At 39.3% G+C, this 16,896-nt stretch overlaps 2 protein-coding genes across 4 annotated transcripts in view; both read left to right on the top strand.

Annotated features, from left to right (window-relative positions):
- Nucleotides 1-3,336, top strand: part of LOC126494652 (probable alcohol sulfotransferase) — a 71,457-nt gene extending 68,121 nt beyond the window's left edge. For both annotated transcript variants that reach the window (XM_050132097.1, XM_050132096.1), the window contains one exon: nt 2,789-3,336. In XM_050132097.1, coding sequence (XP_049988054.1) covers nt 2,789-2,901 — 113 coding nt within the window. In that variant the 3' untranslated portion in view covers nt 2,902-3,336. The remainder of the gene's footprint in view (nt 1-2,788) is intronic.
- Nucleotides 3,337-5,627: 2,291 nt separating this feature from the next.
- On the top strand, nt 5,628-15,331 carry LOC126494657 (binder of sperm protein homolog 2-like). 2 transcript variants are annotated; one of them, XM_050132105.1, is made up of 5 exons: nt 5,628-7,375; nt 10,908-10,940; nt 13,391-13,531; nt 13,744-13,891; nt 15,215-15,331. In XM_050132105.1, the coding sequence occupies exons 1-5, from the start codon at nt 7,318-7,320 to the stop codon at nt 15,219-15,221; spliced, it is 387 nt and encodes a 128-aa protein (XP_049988062.1). In that variant the 5' UTR covers nt 5,628-7,317; the 3' UTR covers nt 15,222-15,331. The 2 variants fall into 2 exon arrangements, with proteins under 2 accessions (XP_049988062.1, XP_049988061.1); XM_050132104.1 differs by lacking the exon at nt 5,628-7,375 and adding an exon at nt 8,976-9,492.
- The last annotated feature ends 1,565 nt before the right edge of the window (nt 15,332-16,896 follow it).

Below are 16,896 nucleotides of genomic sequence, written 5' to 3'. Positions count from 1 at the left end.
TCTGGCGATGGATAGAGATAGAGACAGAGACCCAAATTGGAGCACCGGACTAAGCTCTTAAGACCCAAATGAGGAGCAGAAGGAGAGAGAACATGAGCAAGGAAGTCAGGTCCACGAGGGGTGCACCCACCCGCTGTGACAGTGGAACTGATCTATTGGGAGCTCATCAAGGCCACCGGGGCTGGGACTGAATAAGCATGGGATGAAACCGGACTCCCTGAACCTGGCGGACAATGAAGGCTGATGAGAAGCCAAGGACAATGGCACTAGGTTTCGATCCTAATACATGAACTGGCTGTGTGGGAGCCTAGCCCGTTCGGATGCTCACCTTCCTGGTCCTGGATAGAAGTGAGAGGACCTTGGACTTCCTGCAGGGCAGGGAACCTGGAACTGCTCATCATTCTCAAGAGGGAGGGGGAATACAGTGGGAGGGAGGGGGAGAAAGGTAGGGGAGTGGGGGAGGGGAGATGTGTGGGAGGAGGGGGAGGGAAATGGAAATGGGGAGGAGGCGGTAATTTTATAAATAAACAAATAAATAAATTAAATAAATAAAAGAATTTAATGTTTTCTTTGACTGTTGATTCTATTTTCTCTACAGTAGCTTTAACACCTGAGGTTCTCTCTTCCATCTCTTGTATTCTGTTCCTGCTCATTTTCTCAGAATTTTATTTCCAGAATTCCCTATGTTTGTGTTTTCTTTATTGACCCTATTTTAGTCTTCAAGTCTTTAACTGTTTGAACTATTTGCTTTACCTGTTTTATTGTCTTTTCTTGGGTTTCTTATGTTTCTTTAAGAGGTTTATTGATTTCTTCCAATCTTTTGTTTGTCTTTTCTTTCATTTCTTTAATGGAATTTGTTTCCTCTTTAAATGTCCCCATCAACTTCATAAAGTTAGATTTAAAATCTTTTTTTCTGCTTCTTCTGGGTCATAATGATCAAGTCTTCTTGTTGTATGACCACTGGTTCTGGTCATGCATGTTGCTTTTTAAGATGTTGAATGAATTCTTGCATTGTTTGCCTACCCATCTCTTCCTCCAGTTGGTGCCAGCAACATTTTTACCTCTTGGTCCAATCCTTGCTGTCTGTGTCTTTGGGAACTGTCCTTGGTCTGCTCTATACTGTCACTGTCTGTGTCTCAGGGAGCCACTGAGAGCTCCCTTGGCCTGCTCTCTTGGTCCACTGTCTTGGTCTACTCACTTCATTTGCTCTCATGATCCATTCTGTGCACTCACAGACTGTGCTTGAGAGTTCCTTTCTTGGTCATCTCTCTTGGTCCTCTCTGTGTAGTTGCAGCCTCTGTTTCAGAGTTCCTCTGAGGTCACAGGGGGATAGAAGGGTTTCCTTCTGGAGAATTTAAATTAACTAATGTGATATATAAAGACTGTTGTGATAAGGAAAAATATGACATTAATTGTAAATCATTTTGACCACAAATACACATCTATCACTGTCATGCTGGGTAATATCTCAAGGATTAATTTTTTCTCATTAGAAAAGTGGAAACACCAATAGGACCTTCCTCACTCATTTGTGAGTGCATTCAAATCTCATACTCAGTATGATATATATGTCTGACATGCTTTGAGTTTTCGCAAGTTAAGAAACATTTAAAGCTGGGTGGTGGTGATGTATGCCTTTAAACCCAGCACTCAGGAGGCAGAAGTAGGCAGATTTCTGTGAGTTCAAGGCCAGCCTGGTCTACAAGAACTAGTTACAGGACAGCTAGGACTGATACACAGAAAAATTTTATCTCAAAAAAATAAAAAGAAGCATTTTGCCTTTCAAAAATATTATATACATATTTCATGCATAGCTACAAAAAGGAAATTCATGGAGCATATCAAAGTGCCTGAGCTATGAAGTAAAACACAGAAAATGGTAGGGTCTCCAGCATTCTAAGTGGAGGGAATATAATAAGAGGTAGTTACAGTGGCATAAATAAGGACACAAAAAGACAAGATGTAATTTTATGGAAGACATCAGTCTTCCATATTGAAGGAACACACAATTCTGTGGGAAATTTTGAACAACATTGTATTTCTAATTCCAAAACTAAACACTACTGGAACTGATTAATATGAACCAGTGTATGGATAAAATGGGAAATGCTACAAAGCACAGGGAATGAAATAATGAAGATCATCAATCAACAAACACCATGGCTGAATGGAAAGAGAAGTTCTGGGATGTTCTCACCAACAAGTAGCTGGATCTCCTGTAACTGATGGAAGTATCAAGATGGCTGTTATGCAGCTCATAACCGTGTGTATTTTCTCCTCCAGGGAATCTGATGCCTCCAACCTCTACATCCGTGTACATTCATGTGTACCTACACACATATAAGTAAAATTTTTAAATGCTTTTAAAGGTGTTTGCATATTATGAAAAACTTCTATAACTGAGCACTGAAAAGGAGAAAGAACAATTAAAGTGTGTCTTGATCACTGAGCTGAAAAACAGAGTTCAGTTGAATAGTTCAATGAAAACAGGTGTGGTGGGAGGCAGGAATAATCTGGACATATGAAAATGTAGAGCCTGTGTTGCTGCTACTAGATTGTATAGCTGGTAGTTTGGGGACTAGAAGGTAAGACGTGATTTCCACAGAAGTAGATAGTATGTATTACGTGATTTCAAGTCATATGAATGGATCACTAGGGGTTCACCAGTAGTTCCACTTTATTAAATTTATGTTCTTCATCAAACAGATGGTAAGAGCTTGCGAAGGAAGAAGTGAGTGGTATAAAGATCATTATTAACCCATCTATGTGTCTGCTTCACATTTTACAGGCACAACTGGGGACTGGAAGAATCACATTACAGTAGCACAAGCTGAGGCCTTTGATAAAGCATTCCAGGAAAACATGGCTGGATTTCCTCCAGAGCTATTCCCATGGAAATAAACTCTAAACACTAGAATCTTATATCTATACTGAATCTTATATGGATATGTTTATTTTTCTGTCATTATACATGTGAATGACTGGGTGTGGTCATAGAATAAGTATCTGTTATTTAATTGTGGATAATTATTTTAAAATACAATAGTAGTAATAGTGGTGGTGATGGAGGTGGTGATGGTAAAGGTGGTTGTATTGATGTTGGTGGTGTGTGCACATTTTTGTGTATAGTCCCTTTGAAGGCCAAAAAAGTGAATCTATTCCCTGCAGTGAGCTACAGTTACTGTAATATGCTTGGTTTGGGTCCTCGGAAGTGAATTCAAATCATCTGCATTTGCAGTACAGTGTTCTTAACCTCTAGCTCCAAATCTTAGAATCTTGAGTCATCAAATATATGCTTTTTTAGTTACCTGTTTGTTAATATATTGTCATGAAACTCCAGTGCCCTTCATGGAACTCAGATTAAAAGCAATCTTCGTTAAATATTAAAAATAAATAACAGTATAGGAAAATGTATTTTTTTTACTCTGTGACATTTGGGCAAAAATGGCCACACTAGCTGGTCAGAAGCAAGCCTCCTATAGAAAGGCTGCTCCTCCACCCCTGATCAGATCCTTTAATCTACAAGTCCCATTCTGCCTCCAAACCCACTTATTCCCAAGACCTCAGCTGCTCCCTGAGACACAGACAGTGACTGCCTAGAGTGGACCAAACGGTGAGCGACCAGCACCCCAGCATAGCCCCAAAAGTCTGCATTTTAAAACTGCATGACTTTTTTTCTTTTGCTATGACTGAGTCAGGAATACCGCTCTTTAAGGAGCTGTGGCACACCACCAGCAAACAGCAAGAAGCTGTGTTAAACTCTGTATTTGTGTGTCTACAATTAAGCTCTCTCAGGTTTTTTTTTAATTTTATTAAAATTTTCCAGTTTGATCACATGCTCCATCAGTCCCAGTCTAGCTGGCCTTGGTGAGTTCCCATTAGATAAGTTCCACCATCACATTGGGTGGGCGCACCCTTCGCGGTCCTGACTTCCTTCCTCATGTTCTCCCTCCTTCTGTTCCTTATTTGGACCTTGGGAGCTCAGTCCAATGCTCCAATGTGGGTCTCTGTCTCTATCTCCATCCATCGCCAGATGAAGGTTCTAAGGTGATATGCAAGATATTCATCAGAGTGGCTACAACAGGATAAGGCCATTTCATGCTCCCTCTCCTCAGCTGTCCAAGGAACTAGCTAGGACATGTTCTTGGACACCTGGGATCTCCTCTAGAGTCAAGTCTCTTGCCAATCACAAAATGGCTCCCTTAATTAAGATATATACTTCCCTGCTCCCATATCCACCCGTCCTCTATCCCAACCATCCCATTCCCCAAGGCTCTCCCCATCCCCCCTTCTCACTTTTCTCTCCCCATATCCTTTTACTCCCACCCCACCCCCACCCCCGAGCTCCCAATATTTGCCTGGCAATCTTGTCTACTTTAGACCATCACATTGTCACCGATATGTAGTAAGGAGTTCACTTGTTTGTCCCAGCCACCCAGAACTGAAATAACCATACAGAAACTATATTCATTAAAACACTGCTAGGACAATTAGCTCTAGCTTCTTATTGGCTAACTCTTATATTAATTTAACCCATTTCTAGTAATCTAAATATTTCCATGTGGCAGTGGCTTACTGGCAAAGCACATCTATCTCTGGTGGCAGATTCATGGCATGTCTCTGACTCGGCCCTTCTTTCTCCCAGCATTCAGTCCAGTCCTCCCCACCTACCTAAGTTCTGCCCTATCAACAGAGCAAGGCAGTTTAATGTGAATCACAACACAAAGAGTAGACTCCAACATCACAGTGTTATCTTTCCTTTTTATGGTTGAGGGTGGGGTTTTTATTGTAGATATGAGGGAGAATACAGCCAGGGACATCTGGAATAATTCAGAGAAGCTTCATATGCAAAAACAAAAAAATCCAGCACAGCCAAAACAATCCTATATAATAAAAGAACTTCTGGGGGGATCACCATCCCTGACATCAAGCTCTACTATGGAGCTACAGTAATGAAAACATCTTGGTATTGGCAAAAAAAAGAAAAAAGATAGGTGAATCAATGGAATCAAATCAAAGACTCTGCTATTAATCCACACACCTATAAACACCTGAATTTTTACAAAGAAAGTAAAATTATACAATGGAAAGAAGAAAACAAATTCAACAAATGCTGCTGGCATAACTGNTACTCAGTATGCTCAGGGTCCTGGCTTCAGTCCCTAGCAACACATACACACACACACACACACACACACACACACACACACACACACACACTGAAGAACAGGCAGACAAGCCCTCAAGCAAACAAAACTAAAAACAAACAACCACCCCTAAACTAGTGAACAGCAACAGAACAGTGGAGGATGCACCAGAGGTTTGCCGCGGAATTCTGAGCTTGCTGACCTAATGCAGGAGCCTGTTACTATGTGAACATGAACATGACTTAGCTCTTGGGGTCCTTGGCCGTGTGGAATACATGCCTGAGAAAGTTGACAGTGCAGTTCCTAGGAATTCTACCTCTGACTACCAACAATTTCTGCTTGTTAAAGGATCCATTTTTCAGGTGGACTGTTTTCTGTGTACTTTTTCTAACCACTTGTCTTAGGATAGCTTTTTTTGTTACACAAAGTGCTAAAGAACAACTTGGATAGAATTTACAGTTACTTCATATTATGTATATATATATGTATATATACATATATATATTCCTATGTATGACCTGCTCAGCCTGTATAATGTTGCTTGTATGTATGTCTTCAGGGACCCTTCCACTATTTGCGGGCCTCTTTCTCAGCTAGTCTTCATCTGCCATTCATGTCTTTTTTGAGTGTGAGTAACAAATACTCAAGGTGGGTGAGAACATGATTCTCTCCTTATGATGTGTGGTTATGAAACACAGATATTTAGCATCTTCTGCCACAAAGAGAGTTTTTAGATATAATCTCCACTAATGGGTTATAATTCCATGATTTGGACATTTGTCTCTGTGAAAGCAATGTGAGTATATTTTTAACAAGTTATGGACTCATGTTTTAAATAAAGGGTAAAGTACAAATGCATTACAGTATCTCTCTGTTTTTGTGTTCCACACAAAACTCAAGCCTTATGCAATCTGTGTGTATCAGACACTACTGGTTTTCATGGATCTGAAAATGGAGTATATAGAAGCTTTGGAATATAAGCTCAGCTTTGCCATTTTGTAGGTTTATGTTTAGGTCAAGAAAAATTTTTCTTTGAAGCTTGCTTCAGTCTACCTAATACTGTTGGTAAAGTACCAACCTCGGTTCTGAGAAAATGAGAAAACATTACCTTTAGTGCTAGTGACAAGAGCCTCAGGAAATAATAACTATCCAGTTGAGCAAGAAAGGAATAATGGGTTCTTTCTGATACTTGTCAGTCTTTCCAGAGGCTAAGATGTTCTGGTCTCTGATCAAAATGTTCTTCAGCATGTAGCACAAGACAAATCTTTAGACCATCCCTTGCTCATTATGTACAATTTTTTTTCATAATTTCCATAACTTCATGAATAATCAGGAACATATTTGCCATGTCACTGTGAAAAGTTATGATCATTATAAAGAGGATTAGAAGAATACTTTTTAACAAAGAAGGTAAGATATAAATAATTCAAGAATGAACGAACTCTCAGACACAAATATCACTCTATAAATAAGAGGTATGGGAAATAACCTCTCATTCTCAGAAAAGTGTATATATATTCTTTTTCTAGTTCAAAACTGTGTTATGATAGAAAATAAGTAACTTCAAACAGTACCAATTTCTCTCCCAAATTAGGCTCCAAATGCAAAAGCAACACTTCAGAGTCACTAGGATGGCAAAGATTGAAAAGAGAAAATAAATTTTGTCTTCTGGATTGCTATCTCCTAGTTTTCTATTCATATACAATGAATTGTTCTGTAATTGGGCAAAGTCAATAATTTCAAATGAATATATGGGTATTACTTTACTGTCCATGTCTCAAAGAGAAAAGGATAGAGATTAAAGATAACAAAGTGAAAATTTTTCAGATTGGCTGTCTTTTTTGCAAAGCCAAATTCCCCCAAAAGGCAACACTTTTAGAATGACACCATGGAACACAATCTAAGATAGACATTGAGTCACTCTACATTTAGGACAAAAAGATTTCACTGTGTCTGAGAGTTCTTTCATTCTTGAATTATTTATATCTTCCCTTCTTTGTTAAAAAGTATTCTTCTAATCCTCTTTATAATGATAACTTTTCCCAGTGACATGGCAAATATGTGGAGGAAGCATGTGTAAGCAGACAGAGTAGGAGGAGCAGAAAGGGAGAGTATAAAGTCAGAAGCAAGGTTTGCTCCTGTGTGTGCCATCTGCAGGCAACTGGAGGTGATGAGACATCTTGTGGGCTGGCTGGTTTTAGCTGTCTGCATGTATGGACTGGATGCAGGTGAGGTGGAAAAGGCAGGGTGAGAGTTGAAGGGGAAGATTCCAGAGCTAGTAAGGACTGAGAAATGCTGACCACCCAAGGTCCAGTTGAAAGGCAGAAGGAGGGAGAAGATGAACAAAGAAGTCAGGACCGCGAAGGGTTGGTCCACCAACTGAGGCAGTGTGCCTGTTCTAATGGGAGCTCACCAAATCCAGCTGGACTGGGTCTAAATGAGCATGTAATCAAACAGGACTCTCTGATTGTGGCTGACAATGGGGGCTGACTAAGAAGCCATTGATAAAGGCACTGGGACTTGTTTTTGTGGCATGTTCTGGCTTTGGGGGACCCTAGTCTATATGGATGCACAGCTCCCTAGGCCTGGATGTAGGGGGGAGGGCCTTGGACTTCCCACAGGGTATGGTTCCCTGCCCTCTTTCAAGCAGGGTGGGAGAGGGAGGAGGGTATGTGGGGGAGCGGGAGGGGATTGGGAGGAGGAAGAAAGGAAAGAAGTGTAAATAATTGAATGGAAAAATAAATAAAAAAATAAAATTAAAATAAATAAAATTAAAATTAAAAAAAAGAAATGCTGAAGATCAACTGTTCATAATAGCTTTTCAGTCTAGCAAATCGAGAGCAGAGAGTCATGGATTCTACTTGTGTTCTTCCCCTCCTTGGTTGAGTGAGCACAGAACAGATTTTACCTGAGAAAGGGCCTCAGTATCAGTAGTTACACAGCAATAAAAAAATTTTCATAAAAGAGGAATGCTATGATGGATTGATTTAGAAATTTCTGCAAAGTCTGTTGCTAAAGAAGCAAGGTTTAAAATAAATAGATATGGCCCCAGATATTCTTTGCATCACAGTAATTTATTAATGCATTTTTAGCTGACTATTCACTGAAAGTATCTGTTTCAAGTGTTGAAAGTATAAGTTTCAAATACACATGACACGGGTTGCCAGTGGGGCAGATGTCAGGGTGAGTGGAATCAGATTCAGATTTGTGGGGGGGAAAATTCATCTTGATTCCTTACATAAGTCACTTGAAACTTGAACTACATGAATGGCATCCTCAGGAAACAAGGAAATGGAATGTAGAACAAGGCGTCTCATCTTACAGTGTAGTTGTGAGGGTCAATCAGGAACGGTAGAGGACTTCCTTAGAGTGGTCAGCATCCTGCAGCTATGTTCACAGGAATAGAGTGCTACAGAAAGTTGGGCTTTCCATGCATTGCAGCTTGAAAAAAAATGCAGAGCATTAGATGGAGTACCCTGAATGTTTAGTTGTTGTACTAGTATGTTTTAAAGAAGTCTCACATAGCCCAAGTAGACCTCATGTTCACTAGGTAAACAAAGATAGCCTTGAACTCCTGATCTTTCAGCTTCTACCTCCTGAGTGCTGAGATTACAGACAAATGTCATCATCCCTACTCAATTTATAGGTTGTTGAGATCAAGCCAAGACTTTTGTGTGTGCTATTCAAGCACTCAACCAACTAAAACATATTCTCAGCTCTTAGATAAGATTAATTTTTTTTAATTATAAACTGGTTGGTTTATTTGCTCAGGCTTCTTATTAACTAACTCGTACATCTTTTTTTTAATTTATTTATTNCCCTTGTCAGCCCAAAAAGCAATCAGGGTTCTCTGCCCTGTGGGAAGTCCAAGGACCACCCACCTCCATCCAGGTCTAGTAAGGTGAGCATCCACGAAACTGCCTAGGCTCCCACGAAACCAATAGGTCCAGTAGAATCAAAAACCCTCAAGGCCAGCTGGCCTGGGTCTGAAAAAGCCTGGGTCAAAACTGGTCTCGCTGAACATAGCGGACAAGGAGGACTACTGAGACCTCAAGAACAATGGCAACGGGTTAAGATTAAATTTTTTGTTGGTACCAAAGGTTTAAAGGAAATAAGAATAATCCAAGCTAGAATGCAATCAGTAAAGAGGTCAATTATATGATTGTAAATCTCAATAAATTTTGTGTAGGAGAAAAGAAAGCAGTGCAAGATAAAATATACTCAGTTGAGAAGTGACATTCACTCATTTTGGTTAAGATGGTAACATGGCTTAATATTGTATCTTTCTTTTATTCCCCAACATTCTCAAGTGCTCTTTGCAGTGTCTTGCTGTATCACAGTCTGAGTAAGTTCTCTAAGGTTATTATTTACATTCGTACTGTTTACATCCAGTGCGGAAATAGCCTGGCTACCAGGATCCTTTTGATTAGTTTTATAATTAGCATGCAAAATAATGGTTTTAATTAACTATAGAGTTTCTCTCATATGAATTTGTATGAGATATAAATCACAAGGCATTTAAGCATAAAGTATGTTTTTTTGCCTCTTTTTAATTTATTTATTTATTTATTAAAGATTTCTGTCTCTTCCCCACCGCCGCGCAATGTATAAGTATTGTGAGGTATAAAGTTAGCTATATGACAAATGTATGCACTCTCTATAGAGCACCATTTTCCCTGTAGTCTCACTTGCATTCTTTGCTTTTACTGATCTTTTTCCATCTCTAGCCTCCTGTGTCCCTCTGCCCTCTTCTGTAGCTCTCCTTCCTCCCTTCAGTAGACTTCTTTCTAATTTCAGGTCACATATAATCTGGGTGATGATTAATTATGCCAACCAACTTGACAGGACCTACAACCATATAGGAGACAAGATTATGGACATATCTGTGAGAAATCATCTAGATTATTCTAACCTAGCCACGCTTGTAAGAAATTATCTTGGTTAAATTATTTTAAGTAGGATATACCCTTAATGTAGATGGCACCGATTTATTGGTTTGAGTTATAAACTTTATAAAATGAGAATGGTAACTAAGCACAAAAATCCAGCTCCCTCTGTTTCACAATTGTGGATCCAAAGTGACCAATATAATTTATAGATATGGAAATATGTCACTACATATATATGAGAGAAAAATAGTATTTGTTTTTGTAAAAGGAATTGCTTAATCCATTTTCCTTCAAGTGAAATAATTTCAGCCCCAGATCTGTACCCAAAAGAAATATAAATACTCATAAAGAAATGCTATGTCAATCACATTTTCCCACAAGTGTCTATCGAATTTTGAGTTAGAACCAACCTGAACATGAGTGATTAAAAACAATGCCAATCCAAATTTACCTGAAAACCCTCCTTACTTTTGCCTTCACTTTTTCCCCTTGCCCTAGGTCCCTTACATATGACTAACATTTACTATGGCACCAGGAATCTCCCTACAATGTTCTGCTAATTCCCAGTAAATGCCATTGCCCTTCAGAGATATTTTTCTGAGTTGAAATCTGTTGAACAACAATAAGTAGGAGGAATTTGAATTGTACTTAATATTGTGAATGACTCTAACCTACACCAGGGAAGATATCTGGAAGAGTAAGAGCTGAATCTGAAGTGTGGTCTTTCATAGTTTGACGTGACATTTCCTGGGTAGATATGCAGCCCCAACGTGATGTGGCATTGCAGAATGTTGCTGTGCATTTCATAGTTATCCTGAGTATGTATTTTTAGGAGGTGGCTTACATTTTGTCCATTATTTCTGTCTTTCAGAATTGATCTCTCATTTACATCCCCCCAAACAAGGTAAGACAGCCAACTCTGTTGGACAGACTCTCAAATGTCAGCCTCCAACCCTTAAAAGCCATTATTTTTTAAGTTCTTGCACTTTTCTTTCATGTAGCTTTTCCTTGTATTATTATTCTGATATGAGGGCCTTCCCTGGGTCACAGCAGACAAATATTAAAAGTACAATTCAGTAACCAATTCCTAGTCACTTAAAAAAAAATGTTTTCTTCTCCAATGGGACTAATATAAGAGAATGTAAATTTCTTTACTTTGTTCTTTCCTTTTTCATTAACAAATAATAATTATCATGTAGGCAGTTAAACAATGTTTGGATGTATATTCACAACAAGAGTGGTTAAATCAAAGTAATTAATATAAATCATTACAACATGAATTTTTAATGGTCAGAGTATAAGCCACCTGAAGCTATTTCTTATTCTAAGAACTAGAGAATGTAAGTAGTTAGTAAGTGGAGTTGGGTTAGTGATTAAAAGTGTGCCATTCAGCAAGGAAAAAGTCACAGTTTTACTATTGCTGCAAACAGGACAAAGAAAGTGCTGAGGATGAGGAAGAAAAATAGGAGAGAATGAAGAGGGAAAAGAAGGAGAAAGAGGAAGAAAAGGGGAAGAAGCAGAAGAGGAAGGAGGAGAAGAAAAGGGAGGGAGAAGGGGGAAAGAAGAAAGAGAGAGAGGGAAGGAAGGAAGGAAGGAAGGAAGGAAGGAAGGAAGGAAGGAAGGAAGGAAGGAAGGAAGGAAGGAAGGGGGATGGAAGGAGGGAGGGAGGAAAAAGGGAAGGAAGGAAAGGTGAAAGACATGGTTGACAATGAGATATTGGAGAGATGTTTTAGAGATTACTTTGGCAAAACAGGAAATTATTTTTTTCCAGAATAGAGGGAAACAGATATGTCCTGGTGTCTGTCTGTTGCTGTGATAAAACACTGACCTAAACCAATTTGGAAAAGAAAGGGCTTTTTTGGCTTACACCTACCAACCACAATTCATCATTGAAGGAAGTCAGGGAAGGGAACTCAAGCAGTAACAGAGGCAGTAAAGATAGAAGAATGCTGTTTCCAGTCCAAAACGCCACAGATCCTTCACAGTCTTCCCAAAGAACAACACAGTCATGGAGGTGAAACTGCAGTAAGAATGTAATGTATGAGAGAAGAATAAATTTAAAAAATCATGAGGCATCCCCACACCCATGTGGAAGTTCATCTCTCTGTGGACAGTTTACCTTGTGTTGATTCCTACAAATGGAACTAGAAAGGTCACTGGCTGTTTTTACACTCATTTCTAATACAGATTTCTAAATTGCCTCCCAGGACTATTTACTCTGTATCTTTCTTTTTTTTTTTTTTTGGTTTTTCGAGACAGGGTTTCTCTGTGGTTTTGGAGCCTGTCTGTATCTTTCTTGAAGAGGTGACCTGAGGTTTAACTTTCTGTTATGTTTCATCCTAAGTATTTGTGTCATTGAATTCATGCTTTTGATGTGATAATTACACATAATGTATATTAAAAGGTGTGACTGAACAGGAAGAAAAGAACAAGACTGTCAAGTCCATTTTAAGGAATACCAATATCAATTTCTATTCTAATTACATTTGGTTGCCCTGATAAAATACAAAAATCAGCTTGAGAAGGAAGGGATTATGGGTTAACATTTAACAATCCCAAACCATCACTGAGGGAAACCAGGGCAAGAACTCAAACAGGGGCCGACGATGGTAACATGGAGGAATTCTGCCAATCTGCTTGCTCTTTGTTCCTTGTTCATCCTGCTTTCTTGTAGAAAACGGGACAGCCTTCCAAGAACATCGTCCACTGTGGAATAGACCCTCCTACATCAATCGCTAGTCAAGAAAAAGCCCTACAGATATGTACACAGGCCAATCTGACAGAGAAAATTCCTTGATTGAGATTCATTCTTCCCAGGTGACTTTAGTCTGTGTCAAACTGATAAAAAAAAAAAAAAAAAAAAAAAAAAAAAAAAAAAAACTAGTCAACACAGATGGTGAGAAGAACTCTGACAAATGAGATCCCTCACTGCTAAAGGACTTTCACTGAGGAAACCAGCATCTCCAACCTGAACCCATCTCTGAGACATAATGAGGCTTCCTTGGACGTTTTGCAGATATTTTGTGTCACAAGCATGAAAGGCAGCAAGAGACACCGGCTTTAGATGTATGCGGGGGTAGTGAGAGAGTGATCAGTACCCTGTCTCCAGGGTACTGATTTGAATTGGCTTTTCAAAGTCAAGTCTGAGTCATGCACGATAGCTCCGGCTTGCAATCACAACACTCAGAAAGCTGAGACAGAGGACTAACCCGAGCTCCAAGTAAGTCTTGGTTATAGACTGAGTTTAAAGTCTATCTGGGTTACACAGTGAGACCAACCTCAAGAAGCAAACAATTTCAAAGTTAGTTTACAATATGAACTAATTTTATATTCTGAAATCATTCTCTTTTCCAGAAATTTCCATTGCTAACTGTGTCTTTCCATTCGTCTATGGTGATGAAGTCCACTACAATTGTATTTCCACCCACAGTGACTTCGACTGGTGTTCCCTTGACTTTTACTTCCAAGGAAGGTGGAGATACTGCACAGCACTGGGTGAGAGTCCCATAAGAGTATATATAAGATGGCAGAACCCCAGAGGAAAAAGGTTTCGGATTTTGGGGAAAAAAAATAAGCTCAGATATTGTCTTCTCTGCATAATTTGCAGAACTTGAAAACAATCTGTTAGAAAAAATAATTGTTTTCTCCACAGGTATTAATTTGAGGACAGTGTTCTTAATGTATCCTTTACCCATTTTTCTCTGCAGATCCTCCAATGTGTATCTTCCCTTTTCAATTTAGAAAAAAGTTTATTAACGAATGTACCAAGGAAGGCTACATTTTGAATCGGAGTTGGTGTTCACTGACTGACAACTACAACAGAGATAGGAAATGGAAGCAATGCTCTCCTTACAAGTAAGATGATGGGAGAATGTGGAACAATGTCCTATGAGCTATGAAAGGAGCAAGACATTTGGTTGATGGATGAGGAGCCTGAGATCTTGGTCTCCTGGCTATGACTTAGTCAGGGGCCAACAGACACTTCCTGTGAAGTATCTCCTGTTGAGTACAGCAGACTTACCAGACTATGTAGTGCTGGTCACAAATATTCAGCTTGGCTTTGTAGCACAAACACAGTCACAAACAAAACAAGTACACTGGATCATCGGCAAATCTGACAGGCTGGTATCCTTTTACATGCTGTTTAATAATTACAGTTGTGTGTTCATTTTGTCATTGCTGTGATAAAACACCCAAGGAAAGCAACTCAACCAAGGAGGGAAGGGTTTAATTGGGTTCTCATTTTGCTATGGGGATACAGTCCATCATGGTTTGAACAGTGCCTTAGGACAGCTGATTACACTGTGTCTGCAATCAGACAACAGCAGAAGAATGTGCTGATACTCAACTGGCCTCCTTTTTCCTTGCTATACTGTCTGAGGCCTCATCTGAGCTGTTGTTGCTTATATTCGGGTGAGTTTTTAACTCCTCAGTTAAACCTTTTCTGACATGCATGCATTTGTGTCTCCAAAGTGATTGCAATTTCAGTCACATTAGCAATTATTACTAATTAGCCGCCTCATTATGAATGCATTGTTTACAGTTTTAAAACTTGTTTTGAGTCAGGAAATAAGTATGAGATAGAAACTCAGTGAAACACGGAAGCAGCGTAACAAGAGAAACATCTGCGTTTTTTTCTGTTCTCTCCTGGAACTCTCTCCCACACAAGATGTGTGCATGTGCTGCCCCACACACCTACACAGATACAAAATTTTAAGGACTTTAAAACATAATTGAATCTGCTCTCCCCTTTGCCATCATGACTTGGTCATTACCTAAAACATATTGTGTGAGCTTTCCCTGTGAATGCATCATTCTCCACCACTTTCTTGTGTGCATGCATATCAAATCTTAGATGGTTGGAGAGTCTCCATCATCTACATAGGAGATTTCTGATTTAAACAAATTCCCTGACCATTGACAGTGATCAATGAATTGTGTCTTTCAAACAGCAGGCTGTACATGTTATGTTATTTTTTTAAGTATATTCAGTTTTTATAATCAGGAATGCATGCACTCTTCTTAGGTCACATCTCCTGCCCCGTGGACCCAAACTATTCTGATCTCTCCTCAGAGAGAAAAAAAACTATTTATTAGAGAAGAAGACACGTGTAATATTGATCTTTGGGCAGGAGGGGAGACTGAGACATTCGTTCTAATGTGTTCTTTTCATCTCAGTTTTTAGGTAAACATGGGTGTTTTTGAAGAGACAGAAGTTACAAATCCATCAGATGTCTCTCCAAATATAATTCTTTTATCATTACGGAACATTCTGATAATAAATGCTTGTTCTCTTGTCTACACTGGTGTTTTGCTTTCCTAGGATGGGTGGAAAGAATAAATCACATTGATAATCAATTAATTCTCGCATGGTGGTGTTGTAACCCAGGTGAAGGTCTTGAGGTGGCTGGTTACAATGTGTCTGCAGTCAGGACACAAAGGGGTGGATTCTGATGCTCAGTAGACCTACACCTGTTTCACCCAGAGACCTCAGTACATGCAATCATGCTACCCACACTTCAGTGGGGATTTTCCATCCTCAAAGTCTTCTGAAAATGCTCAAATCAAAAGTACCTCTAGTTTGTGGCAAGTTAACCAAACTCTCATGGTACCTAAAGCTTATCATAAGTTTTAATTTTTGATGGAAATAAAATATGCAGCTTAAAACTTTGGAGCTGAAACTCATATGAAGTACTGTGAAATGATTTTAACAAGTTAAACATCTGAGTTTAACAAGTCAGTGGCATTTAATACAATCAGAATGTTGAACAACGACCTCCACCAAGTTGCAAACATTTTTATCAGCACGGAAGGAAGTTCTGTCCCCACTAAGCAGTAATCACCCACCTTCTTTTCCCTCCAGACCCTGACAGCCACAAACCTTTCTTTTGCTATAACGTTAACAATTGTGGATGTTCCCCATCACCAGAATCGTACAGCATGTGACAATTTGTGCCTGGCTTATTTTCATCAAACTAATGCTTTGGAGAGTGACTCACATTTTTCCATCTCACTACTTTGTTTCTTCCTATGACCAAATAATACTCCACTGTGTGGGTAAACTACCTGTTGTTTATCAATTAATATGTATGTCTTGAAAGTGCATGTCTGTTGTGTGGAAATTGACTAATTTTCTTTTTTATCACATGCATTTTATTTACTTTTTAAATTTCATTTTACCCTCCCACCACAATTCTCCCACCCCCACCACTCTCCCACCTCCCTCGCCTCCCCCCAAGCCTATCCCCCACCCACTTCTCCCAAGGGTAAGGGCTCCCATGAGGAGTCAACAAAGTATGTCACATTAACTTGGGGCAGGACTAAGCCCCTCCCCGCTGCATTGAGGTTGAGCATGAAATCCCATCATAGGGAATGGATTCCAGCAAGCTAGCTCATGCACCAAGAATAGATCTTCGACTTATTGCCAGGGGCTTGTCAGATAGTCCAAGCATCATCACTGTCTCCCACATATGAAGGCTCTAGTTTGGTCCCATTGAGGCTCCACAGTTATCAGTTCCCATGAAATCCCATAAGGTTGGTTCAGTTGTCTCTGTAGATTTCTCCATCATTATCTTGACCTCCCTTGTTAATATATTCCCTCCTTCCTCTCTTCAACTGGATTCAAAAGCTAAGCCATTCATGTTTAATTAATCTGTTACAAGTGTCTCTCATATTTTGATTTAGAAATTCATTTCTTTCACTGGGTTAAGAAAACTACTACAGTCTCACTGATTATATTGTCTATGTTGTTAGACTTTCTGTACTTATCTTTCTACACCATGGATTCTTGGGGGCTTATCTCTTTTTTTTTTCATTTTTTTTATTTTATTGAGAATAAGAAAAAAAAGTTTCCGCCTCCT

Source organism: Alexandromys fortis, unplaced genomic scaffold, assembly GCF_014885135.2.
Source record: "Alexandromys fortis isolate MF-2015 unplaced genomic scaffold, M_Fortis_MF-2015_v1.1 scaffold_381, whole genome shotgun sequence".
NCBI classification, from domain to species: Eukaryota; Metazoa; Chordata; class Mammalia; order Rodentia; family Cricetidae; genus Alexandromys; species Alexandromys fortis.
This window is presented reverse-complemented; position numbering and strand designations above follow the sequence as displayed.

What these genes read in the sequence shown, in the direction of transcription:
- LOC126494657 (XM_050132104.1), top strand. Translation starts at nt 9,405, where the DNA reads ATGGTAACATGGCTTAATATTGTATCTTTCTTTTATTCCCCAACATTC. An exon ending in CTTGCTGTATCACAGTCTGA is followed by an intron (nt 9,493 to 10,907) that starts GTAAGTTCTCTA and finishes TCTGTCTTTCAG; the next exon opens with AATTGATCTCTCATTTACAT. An exon ending in GAGATACTGCACAGCACTGG is followed by an intron (nt 13,532 to 13,743) that starts GTGAGAGTCCCA and finishes TTTTCTCTGCAG; the next exon opens with ATCCTCCAATGTGTATCTTC.